At 39.8% G+C, this 15,558-nt stretch overlaps 1 protein-coding gene across 2 annotated transcripts in view; it reads right to left on the bottom strand.

The window, feature by feature from the left end:
* Nucleotides 1–15,556, bottom strand: part of top2b (DNA topoisomerase II beta) — a 51,799-nt gene extending 36,243 nt beyond the window's left edge. For both annotated transcript variants that reach the window (XM_078267889.1, XM_078267890.1), the window contains exons 1-13: nt 15,026–15,556; nt 12,736–12,900; nt 11,294–11,384; nt 9,975–10,038; nt 8,068–8,213; nt 7,129–7,226; nt 6,043–6,255; nt 4,262–4,435; nt 4,081–4,182; nt 3,842–3,979; nt 3,591–3,729; nt 1,582–1,739; nt 47–172 (exon numbers count right to left, since the gene is read on the bottom strand). In XM_078267889.1, coding sequence (XP_078124015.1) covers nt 47–172; nt 1,582–1,739; nt 3,591–3,729; nt 3,842–3,979; nt 4,081–4,182; nt 4,262–4,435; nt 6,043–6,255; nt 7,129–7,226; nt 8,068–8,213; nt 9,975–10,038; nt 11,294–11,384; nt 12,736–12,900; nt 15,026–15,067 — 1,656 coding nt within the window. In that variant the 5' untranslated portion in view covers nt 15,068–15,556. The remainder of the gene's footprint in view (nt 1–46; nt 173–1,581; nt 1,740–3,590; nt 3,730–3,841; nt 3,980–4,080; nt 4,183–4,261; nt 4,436–6,042; nt 6,256–7,128; nt 7,227–8,067; nt 8,214–9,974; nt 10,039–11,293; nt 11,385–12,735; nt 12,901–15,025) is intronic.
* Between the last annotated feature and the right edge of the window lie 2 nt (nt 15,557–15,558).

Genomic DNA, 15,558 nt, shown 5'->3' with positions numbered 1-15,558 from the left:
GATTGTATCAGATTAAAGCTGTGTGAGTGTCCAGGAGGGCGCTCACCTGATCGGTCATGATCATGATCTTGCCGTAGCGCAGGGACCTCAGTGACTCGGGGTCTTCGTAGCTCTTCTTGTATTGGAGGCCGACGATTTTGATGATATTGTTAATCTCAGCATTTTCCATGATCTGTTGAAAGGTAATGTCAGACGCAAGGCAGAACATAATACAGCTCCCTTAAGCTATATATTTATATTAGTTTTGAATCAAATGACTGAATCAGATCTACTCAGATTTTGGCTGCTTTCAGCTCATTGATTTGGCAAAACCAAAACAAGGCTCTAGATCCGAGGACATCAAGAAACATGTTTCTTTGCCATGGCCGTTGATATGTCTTGATCTTTGTGCTATATGTGTAATTGCTATCCAACTCTGTGTGTATTTTTCTTTTTATTTCTTCTTTTGAGCAGAACTGCTCCGGAATGCAAAATGAATTTCACTGTTAAAGATGCAGTAGACTTATAAAACTAACTTTCTGTCATATTTGCTGAAACTGACCCTATGTTCAAGTAGAACTACATGAAGCAGCTCCTCTGGCACCACCTAGTAGTGTCATTTGCAAAAATCCACCACTCCCTGTTCAGATGTGCCAATCAGAGACGGGGGGGTGTCTAACTGCGTGTCAATCACTGCTCATGCACACGCATTCATTCTCTCTTGTGGGGTGATGGGCTTAGGAGACCGTTTGAGCATTAGCAGAAAGTGGGGGAGGGACTGAGAAGTTGTTGGTGTTCAAATTCTTTGGCTAAGTCCTGGACCTTGACAGTCCTACCTACAGCACCAACAATAAAATGACAGATTAAAAAACACTGGGTGGTATCTAATAAGTAGCAGGGCCAGGCTTTCCCTTCACAACAACTTCAAATACTTAGAAATAGATCCTGGCATGGCCGCTCCGCCACCATCGGTGTATGAATGTGTGTGTAAGTGGGTGAATGAGAGGCAAGATTCTAAAGTGCTTTTGTCCGGTAAGTTAGAAAGGTGTGATAAAAATGCAGTTCATTTACAATAAACATATGAACAACCACACTCAGGTTGCATCATAATACTTTTTCATTGCTCAGGGTCCACATTTTATTCTCCTTCCACCTGATTATGTCTTTCTGAACTGTAGTCACACAGAAGCAGATTCCACACGGCAGCCTTTTTTTATATGCTAGTTCTTGTTAAGACTGGGTCACAGAAGTGCGTGATGTAATCTTTAAAGCTGTACTTGGCTTATAAAAAAAAATTCCCCGAGTAATTTATCTGTGCCTGTTGGTGAGCTTTGATGTTTTTACTGGTGCACTTTGTCGGTGTTTTGTACATGAGGTCTTGTAAGTATTATTTATTTTATTTAGTAAGTATTTGTGAGTGATGTTCCTCCAGTGTGAACGCAAACGGCTCAGAAATAAAGCTCAGACACACTCATTCTAACTTAACTCACCTTTGCAGCTATCTGTAATCAACAGTGACTACAAAGCCTTTTAATTGTTTTTTTTCCACATGGTGTTTCTTTTATTTCCTACACATCATTTTACAACTGTCCAGCGTCATACCTGCTTATGTGTTGCCTCTCGCACATTTAGGATCTTTCCTCTGAGCGGGAACACTCCATAGCGATCGCGACCGATGACTCCTAGTCCAGAGACAGCCAGAGACTTGGCTGAGTCTCCCTCAGTGAGGATAAGTGTGCATTCAGAGGAGTGTTTTCCACCTAGGACATGGATGTGGAAAGAATTCATAATCTAATTACTGTGCACTGTACAGTTTTCTGGATGGCTATGATGTAAAATGTCATTGTAATTCAGCTGGTATTCAAACAATGGCAGAGTCTCACATAACAGGCCTTTTTCACAGCATACATTTTGTATTATCATAGTAGGAAAGGCATGTGTTACTAATAACACCAACAGAGTTCCCTTTGCCTAGATGGATAACCCAAAAACATAACTACGGCTGTCGCCATAATAAAAAACATGGAAATCTCACTTTCTACAATATGGGACCTTTCTACGTAGGTACCCAGCGCAATTGATTTTGTACACCGACGCATGTATCATTCCTATTTTGCACCCGACGCACAGCAGACTTTTCCCTCTACAGACTCACGTCGGTAAATTAGGGAATGAGGAGGCGTATTCCGGCGCAAATGTTCCCTAGTGCTATTTTGCCGTTTCAGAAAACAGTTCCGCCACAGACCAGGAAAAACCTAGTCTAAAGTCAGTGGCGCGTTATTCAGATGCTATTTTAAGGACGCATGCTTGGCCGTAATGTAGAGTGTGCACACCAAGAATACACTTTGCTTCTCTCATCTCACGGACCCAGCAGTTCCCATTTTTGCAAACCAATACAAGGAAAAATATGACCTAGCTTTACACAACATTTCCATGAATCATGGATGTGTTGATGACATAAATGAGGAAAGATTAGAGGACTTAAGGAGATGTGATGTTGAACTGCATGTGCCGATGCCACTTAAACCAAATGCCCCAGCAGCAGCACGGGAGAGGAGAGACAGAAGAGCTGCATCGTCTATAGTGAGGTAATCTCGGTCTAATGTTAGACTACATTGCAAAAATATCACCATGACATCAGAACATTGGAAAGTATGTTTTTGTGACATTTCTTTATTTACATTTTGACAAAAAGAAAAATCAATAGCAAACGTTGTTCTCCTCGGCTGTAAACCGCTCCTGGCATGCGCCCATGGATTAAGAGCGTGCGCCTAGCAAATCCGCCATTATAATAGCAATCCGCCATGGAACAAGCGCGTCTGCTCTTAAAAGGAATAGTGAGTGAGATAACACTCTGATTGGTTTATTGCACGTTACGCCCAAACCATACCTATGAGTAATGTAGCTACTTCAGACCAACCCATTTTAGATTTGCGTCGGGCACAAGAGTCATTTAGCCCGCCGGTATAATAGCAATATTCATGTCCTATGGTCTTGTGATAAGGTCCAGGAATGTTGGACCGGGATACATGATAACCTATGTCGGATCGCATGGACCGCAGGATTATTTGTTCTGGGAGATGGGTCAATCCTAAGCGGGATGGATAAACACATAAGAAGCTGGGTCCAAACTAGTTTAATGATAGCCAGACAGATTATTTTAAGAGGATGGAAGAATAAAGGGGTGCCGTCAAACCAGGAGTGGGCCTGTGAGATTGGCATATATAAAAAATGTCATATAAACGGTTTGCCAGATTGGATGTATTATATACTAGAAAATGGGGACAGTACCAGAGCTTTCTGGAGAACTCCTAAGAAGCTTTGTGCGGGGGAGAGACGTGTATGATGGGCTTATGGTGTTGTCATTTATACATATGTTTATTTGGTTTATTGTCTATTTTGTTATTATTTTGTTGAATGATCTGGAATATTGTATTGTATTGTTACTGTGTCATCTTTTGTTGATTTTTGGGTGGGTGGGTGCTGATGGAAGGGGGGTGATTTGTTTATGTAGCAAGTTTTTTGTTTTGTATTTTGTTTATAAAAAAAAAAAAAAAAAGAAAGAAAAACAATTATTAAAAATTAAAAATAAGTAATCACACTTAACACACCGGCATCGTTGGCATCGTCTAGCTTGGGAATGCCTTTGATCTTGCTGTACTTCACAGATGAGCACTTCTTATTAAGCTGGGTCTGAGCTTTGAACTTCACCCAGTTGAGTATGCTCTCAACGATCCCACAGTTGGTTGCCTGTGGGTGACAAACAGACAAAATCCTTTCACGACTGATGCCAAACTATTTTACACCAGCAACCGAAAAGCCGAGTGAGGAGTCAAAACTGGAATGAGAAGTGTGTCCTTACAGCCCTGATGAACTTCTCTGACAGAAGGCACTTGGACCCAAAGCTCTTGGTCTGGAGAGTCATGTTCTCCTTGGTCTGGGAGTCAAAGGTGGGGTTCTCGATCAGTGCGTTCACAAACACCCAGATATGGTTCTTCACCTGAAGAGCAAATCAGAGCAAAATTTAACATACGCCTGCTAAAAAACCACCACAGTCACCTTGAGTTACAAATGTTGCAGAAAAATCACACATAACCCTACCTGGAAGGGTTTGACTGTCACTCCCGCCTTGTTCTTCTTCTTCACCACTTCAATAAGTTTGGACACTATCTGGTCCACTACATAGTCAACGTGTCTGCCGCCCTGAAATACGAGCACCCTCAGTGTTAGAAACAACATTTTTAATTGTTTACTTGAAGCACTTTTTTCACTGTTAGTATACCTTGGTCGTGGCGATGCTGTTGACAAAGCCGATTTGTTGGAATCCCTTCTCGCTCAGGGTGAGGCAAACCTCCCAGCGATCATTCACAGTCTCATTCACCACCTTCAGAGCAACGCCCGTCTCATCCAGTTTGTCCTTCACATACAAATCCACATAGCTGCGGAAGCCAGTAACCTTTAGTCGCAGAAAAGACAGATTCAAGTTAGGCTTAACAGGTAATATTTATCTATGTAACACCATCACATCTGCTGTCAGGCCTGTCATAAGTCATGGACCACAGCTGCAGAAAATGGTATAAGTAAATTACTATAGATAATAATGTTCATGAACAATAAATGTAGGGGGAAAAAAAGCAACAATTTGTTAATGACAGCAATGATATCAAATATCGTCCAAGCAATGTCTGCTCAAGTCTGATATGATGGCGGTTTACTCCCTGAGTGCAGCTGGCAATTATGTCTTCATTATTATTATACATGAAGAGACTGAAACACTGATGAGAGTCTCAAATTGTGTTATCTTTCCCCATTTGTACAATTGTCATGAAAACTAATACATATACACAAATATGCGGATCTCTGGATTTGCAATTACAGTTTAACTGGAAAGATGATCCATTAAAAATACTGTACATATTATGATGCGTTATGCATATGCAACCTGTAATCCACAAAATGCTTGGTAGCATAAACTAGCCTGTATCTTTTCAAACTTTGTTTATGCATTGAATTTAGTTTTCACCGACAGTAACTCTTCCATTCAGGCCTGTGAAGCGGAACTTCATGACTATTAGTAATTCATATTTTAATTCTAACAGTATCAACTATGTGACTCTCTCCACACAGTCTTTGGAAGGTGAATACTGTTCATCAAATGTTTCACATTGAAAGACTACAAGTATAGGCAGGGCTGGTAGGGTTTTCAATGTGAAAACACAGGTAAAGGAAGTGTTGTGTTTCACTGACAGTAGTCTATATCCACAACGTTCCATCTCCGGGATTGTTCAGGTGCCGCAGGAAATTGCATATATTTTGGGCCGGATGGTCGTCTCCTTCCTCTTTCTTTGTGTTGGCGTTCTAAACTGATTTCTGAGGACTATGGTTAACTGCTCCTCAGATCTCTGCAGGGTAAATCCAGACAGCTAGCTAGACCATCTCTCCAATCTGAGTTTTCTGTTGCACGACTAAAACAACTTTTGAACGTACACGTTCCACCAAAATAAGTTCCTTCATGAGGCTATTTTGCAGCGGCTCCGTCCGGTGCTTAGCACCGCCCAAGACGATTGTGATTGGTTTAAAGAAATGCCAATAAATCAGAGCACGTTTTTCTCCCATCCCGGAATCGCTGTGTGGACCAGCAAACAGCAAAGTACAAGCAACTGGAATTAACTAAAGGGTGTGAACAGTATTTGTGTTAACGTGAGAGAAACTCAGAGCAGCAGAGAAGTGAGTATAACATGACTCTGTTGTTGTAATTAGTGCTGTTGAGATGACATGAGAAAAGCTGAACATGAAGTTTTATATTTGCATTAACAGCAAAAAGAGTCAGAGGAGAGATGTCTTAATGAATATGATTAAACATAGTTAGAAAACAACACATTAGAAATAAAGGACATTGTCCTAATTAAGTACGTGCTGTCAACATTTTTATGTCTGTCACAGCTGTAACTAACAGTGGTCAAATCCCATATTAGTTCACCCTCAACACAAACTTTAAAGCCAGTACAGTACACCAAAGAAAAAAAAAGAAAAATAGGTAATGAGTTGGAGAAAGAGACTTACTGGTACTTTTTTCCCGTTCAGTGTGACTTTAACCCCCCTGCAGGAACCGGCTACATCATATGCTCTGCGGGTAAGGAGTGCTACGATATCCTTGTCCAGCTTGTCCATCTTGAACTTGGACAGGTCTGGCTGGAACGTCACGCAGGTGAAATCGTCCCCATCAAAGAACTTGATCTTGGGGTCAGAGGTCTTGTTCATGTTGTTCTGCCACGTCTGAGGACGGTAAAAAACATGGTAACATACACACTTCTAAATTATTTTATTACATAAAAATGTAATAAACTCTTCTATACAGGGGAAACTGCATGATCCTCTTAAACTCAGACCACCCTTACTGTAGAGCTGCCCCCTCTTAGTCGATTAGTCTACTAATTGGTTGTTTTGGTCTTAGACTAGGATTTCTTTAGCCGTGTGGTCTTTTTTTTTTTGTTATTATGCTAAACGACTTATTTACAAGAAACTTAAAAGCGCATCTCTGGTAAACACAAGCTTTAATTCTTTGTGGAAAAAGTCAGTTTTACAGATCTGTCGATTAAATCAACTAATCTACAGTGTTAGAGTAGAGTGTTAGTCGACTAAGAATTTCTTTAATCGAAAACAGCCCTAGCATTTCGTCCCTCTCCCAAACATCCGTGATATCAAACACCTGGTGACTTAACAATTGTACCCATACAACCCTTGAGGGTGCAACCACAAAAGGTGATAATATACACAACCTTACCTTAGATATGACCACATGTCAAAACCCTATAAAACAGCAATTACTTCACTGAAATATCACGTGGCACTGGAAAAGATTTGATACTCTGCTACAAGAAGATCAAATCATTATTCATGAATGTCTGTAACACACTGGACCATATCCTTGGGGTGACTACAATTAAATGTAAGATGTAGATTGCCTGCTTGTGGGTTAATGATCGGTTAACAAGGGACGGCTTTCGGTCACAAAAAAGATCCAAATTAGCACCCTTAGTCTTAATTTAAATCAATACGGACCATGAACAGTCGACCCAGGTATAATTTGTTTGGTGGTGTCACTATATCAAACTATCAAAGCATATTTAACAGAAGAGACATCCTCACCTGTTTGAAACTGTGTCTGTATTCCTTGCAGGCAGTTTCTACTGTAAACTTGGTACTAAAGATGTTACAGAGTTTAGCACCGTAGCCATTCCTTCCACCTGGGGACAAACAGACAGTTAGCATTACAGACAGCAGTTAGCATTACAGAGAGCAGTTAGCATTACAGAGAGCAGTTAGCATCGCAGACAGCAGTTAGCATCGCAGACAGCAGTTAGCATCGCAGACAGCAGTTAGCATTGCAGACAGCAGTTAGCATTACAGACAGCAGGTAGCCTTGCAGACAGCAGTTAACACTGCAGACAGCAGTTAGCATTGCAGGCAGCAGTTAGCGACTTCAATAACCACTGATAAAGATGTTAGGATGTTTTCTTATGTTTTGGTTTTCGCTTTTGCGTGCTCCTCTGGTTTTTTACAATAAACAAACTTCTTAAGCCACCTGACAAAGTTTCCACAACCTTCACAGTGGACAAATGCAACTCTTTTCTCTCACTTTTTCAATCCAAAATCAACACCATTCATAGGCACCGATGAAAATACTGAGCACCCACATGTGGCAGACTGCCAGTAGGCTACATTGATTTACAATTAAACATTGCAGTTGCTTGCTAAGTGGAGAGTCTGTCATAGTGTGATTGGTTATGTCGGTGGCATTGATTACCTAAAACTCCGACTACAGCCTAAACCGTACATGGTGGGGAGTTGCCATTTTCAGGACTGGCCTGAAACTCCGCAAGGACCTCAGGCACAACAATTGACCCACTTCCACCACTAGGTGGCGCTATAGCAGGAAAACACATTTGGCCCTATAACTCCCACACCCTACATTCAAAAACCATACATCCACGCGTTCCCTGGATCCAACAGAATCACGTGATATAGGCCACGCCCATTTCCGGCTAAACTTTTATGCATGAAAAATCGCTTTGCCTCTCCTCTCACCTGTGACCTTTTTCTCATCGTCGTCGTAGTTGCTGGAGGTGAGCAGGTGGCCGAAGATGAGAGCGGGGACATACATCTTCTCGTCCTTGTGCTCCACCACAGGGATTCCTTTACCATTGTTCCAGATAGAAATGGTGTTGGACTCCCTGGTGGAGGCAAACGAAAATGGCAGGCATGAGTTAGAGAGGCTGTATGAATAGAACCTGGACATAGACCATCTGAAATGTATTTATGTGTAGGACCAAGTGAAACTCAATTCTTTTTGTGTACCCATCGAAATGTGTCTTGGTCACCACAGAGATCCAAAGTACTGAAACCAGGCATCAAATATCTAGGCGGATTCTTAGCGCTGTTTACCGATACTTTTATTTCAAAATAAAATTATGCAAATTTTACACTGCATTTTATTTAGGCTAAGTTCTTGTATGGTATCCTTGTATTAAGACAAAATTAACAAGGACACATTAGAGAAGTTTTGGCAAATAGAAAAAAATGGTTTCGTAGAAAAAAAAAGGTAAACCCAAGTAATTTGATTGATAGTAAAATGACCCAGTATTTGCATTTAAGTTACTTTATTACACTACTACTCAGTTCTGATCCCAGTCTACAGCTTTCACTGCAGCAGTAGTTATTTGCTTTTTTCCAAGAGAAAAATCAAGAAATTCTGTCCTAAAAAGACTGTGATGTTGTCTCTATGCCCTTGAAGTACAGGGCAACATCCGTACTACTACTATTATTACTCTAGTAGTATACAGTTACCTCCTCCCCTATAACTGTACAGGCCAACGGGAATATTCATTCTGAACGAGGCAACTGTCTGTGGTAACTAACCAGAGTGGTAATGCTGTTTTGCTGGAAATGAATATGTTTACGGCATTTACTCCCTAACTGGGACAGATTGGTGTGATTGCTGTGGACGAAGTACACACAGCAATACACTGATAAGAGCAAATGAGGTTAACCATGTATCCAGCTAATTTCAATATCTCACGTTACTGTATTGTGTCAACAGTTAACTTCATCTATCATTGTATGTGGCGTTTTCTTTTGCGGGGGGGAAATTTTCCACCAAAACAAGTACCTTCCCGAGACTATTTTGTAGAGCCACCATCGCTGTGTCCGGAGCTTAGAGCCCAAGACGATTGTGATTGGTTTAAAGAAATGCAGAGCGTTTTTTTCTCCTATCCCAGAATGTGTGGTATAGCCAGACCTTACTCCACAGCGCTTTGGAGATAGGTCTGGCATGCGAGACTAGTGTCTGGGTGTGAATGTATTTGTGAATATGTGCAGGGGTTGTGTTCGAGCAAAAACAGGGTGTAAAGTTGCACTTTAAAATGCATCATATCTTACCATCTTATCTCTGATATGATGGGATGCAGTTAGATTTGTGGTGACTCAAAATAATGACACGATTGCTTAATAAGCTCACCCACAAGAGAGGAGCACTAACATCTCTATAAAGCCACATTAGCAACAGAGAACCGAGTGCGGCGGCAGGGCTAATGCTATCATTTATACAGCAGGGGACATTAGAGCGAGCAGCAGCTCCGCTGAAGGACACGCTGCTGTTTAAGCTGTTGGCAGGCTGGCGGTGAACCACACATAGAGCTCAGTGCATTTCAGCACAAGCTCTTTATGCTGTAGTTTCGCCTGGATCCATGTCTCAGACCTCAACCATCTACTGCACGTGTCTAGTCTCTGAGAAAAGAAAGGGCCCATTTCTAACGGTGTAATGAGCTCATTAAAGCCACGAATACATTTACATCACATTTCATGGGACAAGAAAGAAATGATCAATGTTAAATCAAAATCCAACATGTGGAGGGGATATACAGTATTTTGTCAAAGGTACATACTCTACTTAGTACACTATTTTTGGAAATAATATTATGAAACATTGTACTCACGGATCAATGGTGATCTTAATGGCATTCATGTTTTTGTCCCTTTGTTTGTTGTCTGCTGCATTGACTGTCACAGGGGGGGAAAAAAACAAATAAACCACAGATCCCAAAGTTGTGTCTTCAAATGTCTTGTTTTGTCTGACAAACAAAAAATCCACAGACATTCAATTTACGATTATAACAATAGAAAAAAAAAGGCAGCACATTCTCACATTTGAGAAGCTGGAACTAAAGAATGTTTTATTAATGGATTAGTTGAAATGGCACGTGAATGCTTATCATTCCAAACATCTTCTGGTCATGTAAAAAGATTGAAGTATTTTATTTAGGAGAATGTATGTTTCAGCGGGTTATGAGATCCTTGAGGACAGTAAAATGCTGGATCTGGGACTGGGGAAGTTGTGATAGGAAACAACCTGTACTGTATCTGAAAAACAAAAATGTTGTTGCATGTAAAAAGGAAATAATATTCTCTGGGAGATTTTATACCTATTTTATATGGTGAGGAAAATATTTGTGATGGAAAATGTGATCAAATCTAAATAAAAAGTAAGTACAATATTAATACTAAAGCAACCAAATAAGAATCACGTAACCCACTTGGTTCAGTTCAGTGATCAAAAATGTTTAAAGAATTAGAATTTCACATTCACACATAAAGAAAGTGTAACTTGTATTTTTTCTGTGAGCCTGCCTTAAATATCTGCTACTAGCCTGGGCCTCTTGTGTAATCACACAGGCCACAGCAGTAATAACCAGACAATGAACCTGCCATTAAAATATGAAAGCAATCATCAACAGCACTCCTATGCTGTGAGCCCAGATTACACTGCTGCGCCTTACTAGAGAGGCATCATTACTCCCACATCGTACCGAGTCCTTAAAACTAACATGTATAGATGTACAACTGCTTTATCAACCTTTATTTAGCTGAGGAGCGCTAACTGAGCACGCTTGCACTTTACCAGGTTAAAAAATGTTTTTAAATAACTGGAGCTTTGACCGTGAGCTGCCACAAACACTGAAATGATTTCTCTATCAACTTTTCATTTTTTCACAAATGTCCACCCTGGCTGCAAACAGGGCACACAAAGACAAGCTCACAGAGAGAAACTAATTTCCACATACGGTCCTAGATCAATGCTGCTGCACAGTGCCAACAGCAGACTGGGATTCAGTGAACAACGCTGATGTTTTTATGGCAATAATAAGCCTTCAATATCCCAGTCATAGAGGGACAATCTCAAATGACAAATTAACCTTCATATTAACTGTGCAGATTAGAGTGCCAAAGGGAAGATGAACAGTGTGGATTCACTCACCCAGAATTTCATCAAAGATTTTGTACAGCCCAGGAACGTAGGTGATTTCCCTCTGGTTCATTCCTATTTCTTCATCAAAAACCCACATTTGCTGAAGAAAAAGAAGATACAAATAATTTTAAGTTCAGGGTGGACCACTCATTGGTAGCAGTGACCATAAAAAAGCTAAGAGTATGCAAATGAGCAGATAGGTAAACATATTCGCGTGTAAGCTTATTAGCAGTAATAGATTAACTAGTTTAAAGGCTGCATTAAAGTCAAGTGATGTCATTTTCTGAGCTTACCAGACTGTTAACTCTATTTTCCTTAAACCACTTAGTCACTATATCCACATTACTGATGATTATTTATCTAAAAGCACAAATTGTCAACCCTACAATATCGTCATAATATTGATATGGAGGTTTTTGGTTAAAAATGTCATGACATTTGAGTTTCTCCACATCGCCTATGGCTGAACGATTAATCGTTTTCAAATCAAAATTGCAATTTAAAAGAATGCTATTAGCTAATCGACTGTGATTAATTGAATGTGCAATATTTAGTTGAATGTTTGATGTAACATTTTTAATTCCTCTTTTTCTTATTATTATTATATTTACCGTTGTTTCACAAGAAAAACGCTAATAATGTTACCACAGATTGGTTACAAAAATGTCCTATTTTCAGTGGATTTTACATTTATTATACTTGTTTTTCTTCTTAAATCGCAAATCGAATAGCAATCGCAACATCTGGCAGAAAAATCACAATTAGATTTCCCCCCCCCAAAATCGTTCAGCCCTAACAGGGAGTCTCCCAAAGGTAGAAGGAATAGCAAACGCATCAAGCTTTATGTGACTAGATTTGATCACACCTGTGCAGAAAACATTACTAAAATATTATTGAGTAGTAGACAGATTACCAGAACAATTTTCACAGAGAAATGTCCAGCTGTTGTAACATAATGCCAATATATAAAAAATTAGCACTTTTGATGAATTACAGTGCATGTCTGGGGGATCTTCAGTCTATCCTAGGGCTGCACGATATGAAGAAAATATGCGATAACGTTGTTTAATATCAAAACGACATTACTTGCGATAAATAAACAGATATTAAAGTGTACTCAGTTCTGCATTTCTGCTGCTTTCAGTATTTGCTAAAATACAACAAACTGCTTGTTCGAATTTAAAATAAATGAAAGAAAATAATTACCAACATTCTTTTATCGAACAAACTGAACACTGAATTGAATAAAAAAAAGGCACCACTAAAAAAAGGCACCACTACTACTGATTTTTTTTTTTCAACTAACACAAAAAAATCTCTGAGTGTCTTTTGCGATATGTCGCAGCATTTGCGATACGTTTGCTGCACCCGTTGATATTGCAATGACGATAATAAAACGATATACTGTGCAGCCCTAGTCAACAATGGAAGGCACTTTCCTCTGGACTCACATGGGTGATGGGCTCCACGGTGCCGATGTACGTGTCTGGACGGAGAAGAATGTGCTCGAGCTGGGTCTTCTTCTGGTACACTCTCTCCACAGACAACTTGGAGCCAGCCTTGTCTTTCTTGGCCCCTTCCATCTTGCCAGTATCACCTCTGCCATTCGCAGCCTCCTGTTTGGCAGAATTTTTTCTGTTATTGATACACATATAACTATGTATGTACCTGCATTAAATAAATGACTTTGATTATCTGTGGCCACCGCCAGGGGAATGCTGTAGACCTCTGTGGCTTTGTGATTTAGTGACACATAATCAACAAAAGCAAACTACCGGCCATTGACTGTAATTGGAAGGCTTGTGTTGGGTTTAAAGCTATAGGTGCGTAGTTTCTGTCTCCCCGTGAGGAATTCTAAGTAATGACAACAACACTGTCAGCGCAGCCACATGATACAAGCCTTCTGTAATCGCGCACCACCCCTCCCCCTCCTCCACACAGTTGCTAGTAGCCAAGGAGTCTTCAGAAGAGGTAATCATCTTCACTCGAGTTTCTGCGCGGGAAAGTCACCGGACGACACAATCGTCTGTAACAACATAGTCATACTGAGAAATACAGAGAGAGTTGTGTGGAGCTAATAGTCTTAATTAGCTTTGTAGCAACTAATCTGGTAATGGCTTGAATGTAACGGACATTCATTAATAGTTGGCGATTAATTTAAGAGTTGACAACTAATTGATTAATCTTTGCAGCTCTACTTCTATCTCTCTATTCCATAAGACTGTAATATTTGTAAAGATTAATATCAAGTTTGAAATGTTAGTGAGCATAAGATGTGAGATTTCGGTAATATTCAAAGGCAATTCATTATTATTATGTATATTATTATTATTATTATTATTATTATGTATAGACTTTAACATTAATATGCCAGACAAAAAAAAAGAAACCTTTACTTTAAGGAATGCAAACAAAAATTTCAATCACAACATCAAATGTATTTCTTTATTTTTATTTCGAACAAAAAAATAACTCATTAAGTGCGTAGCAACACACCAAAAAGAAAACCAATATCTATTAAGTGTTACAAACAATATGTTCAATCTGTCCGAAAAGGAGCGGACGAAGCTGAAGCTTGTAATTTTTCACACCCCTCATTCAACTTTAAATAGTGCCTGTGTATATTATACATTTTGTATAGCAAGATACCAAATCTACATTAAAAAAAAAAGTATAATTTTAAACACCTACCAAACATTTTAACATTTTGTACCAAACAACCCATTACCCAAACCATTCTACAAACTCACCCCACAGATCGTGATTCACATACTAATTAACAGTACAGTTAGGATGAGTTGAACATGCATCACAAATTGCACCACAAATGTATTTAATGCAACTTTAATTTTCACTAGATTAGATGAAATTTTCAATAATATCAATGTTCCACAAGTTTGCAATCCTTTACCGTCACAACGTATTGGGTTTGAAGGTACTGTATCTCCACTATACGGAGGTAGATACTGGTTACTTCTAGTGTCGAACCCCTACGCCACTGAAAAACATGCTCAATGGCAATAGTACACATCTCACAAAGCATACTTCAAGATGTGCATAAGTTCAGTTAAACACGTAACGTCAGTAGTACATTCGCTTCAAAGTGATTTACTAACTTAGGCACAGCGAGTTCACTTCTAATGTTCCTCACCGGTCAACACTGGGACCTTTTTAGACACCAGTGGAACCAGATAGGAGACTCACCGAGAGAACATGCATTTATACCGTAATAATAACAATGCACCCAATGTTTGCTATAAGACCGCTACGTTCTACTGTTTATTGCACATTGGTAATTCATTAACAAGGTAAAGCTCAATTAGTTTTCTCCGTTTAGTTTGATTCTGTCTTTATTTTAAAGGTTGTTAACTGACGTTATGAACTATGGTCCCGGGGTCCTCAGTGAGACAAGACGTTGGGAGTCTCTGCTTGCGCCTTTCAGTGGTTATATTTGTAAAAACCGCTCCTGCATCAGGGGTAACGTTAGGGCCTTTAAAACCCTGTCAGAGTTCAAACCGAGTCCACAGCTGACCGCTCTTTAACAAGCGTTACGTTGAATCTGATTGGAGAATAGGCACTATGGAAGATTTAACGTTAAATGCGAGCGTACGCTTTTAACGGACACCGGTGCACTGTGCTAAGGTGAACATAACACTTTTAGGCGTTACAAAAGCACAATTTAGATGATACATCTGTAAATTAGATATCGTTAGTTAGTGGTTAGTAGACACACTAACTTACCATCCACGAAAGACCCCCGCTTCCTGCTGCGCCGTTGGACATCTTCCTTTGTGATCCTAATGTTTTGTGATTCACCTCGCAAAATGTCTTCAATTCCAGTGAGATTAAATGTCCGTCAGCATAACAAATGTCTCAGTTACTGAAAGGTACCCAAACCTGTTTATCGTCCATGTTCTTTCTCCGTTTGCTTAAAGGTAATCCTTTGAATGTATCAAAACAAGCAGAGTAGGGGAGTGTATCGCGGCTATTGTTAAAATCGACAAGCGGTGGCACAGTAGGCCTAAACTTCCAACAAAGATGCTAACCGCGCTACTTGCTGCCAAATAAATACTGTACAAAACGCGCGCATTAAATAAGACTTACAATTTCATGTGAAAACTCAAGAGATTCAAATAGGAGTTTAACTAAAATTCTCTCAAAACGATACACTTAAATACAATTCATTTAGAAATAAAACGATTAGCTAGCAGCAGCAATCGCTGTCCGGCTCCGCCATCTGCAAGATAGACGGCGAATCGCCTCGCAGATAAACA

The sequence above is a fragment of the Sander vitreus genome, chromosome 14 (genome assembly GCF_031162955.1).
Source record: "Sander vitreus isolate 19-12246 chromosome 14, sanVit1, whole genome shotgun sequence".
NCBI classification, from domain to species: Eukaryota; Metazoa; Chordata; class Actinopteri; order Perciformes; family Percidae; genus Sander; species Sander vitreus.
Note: the sequence above shows the minus strand (reverse complement) of the source record. Positions and strands in the feature narration are given on the sequence as shown.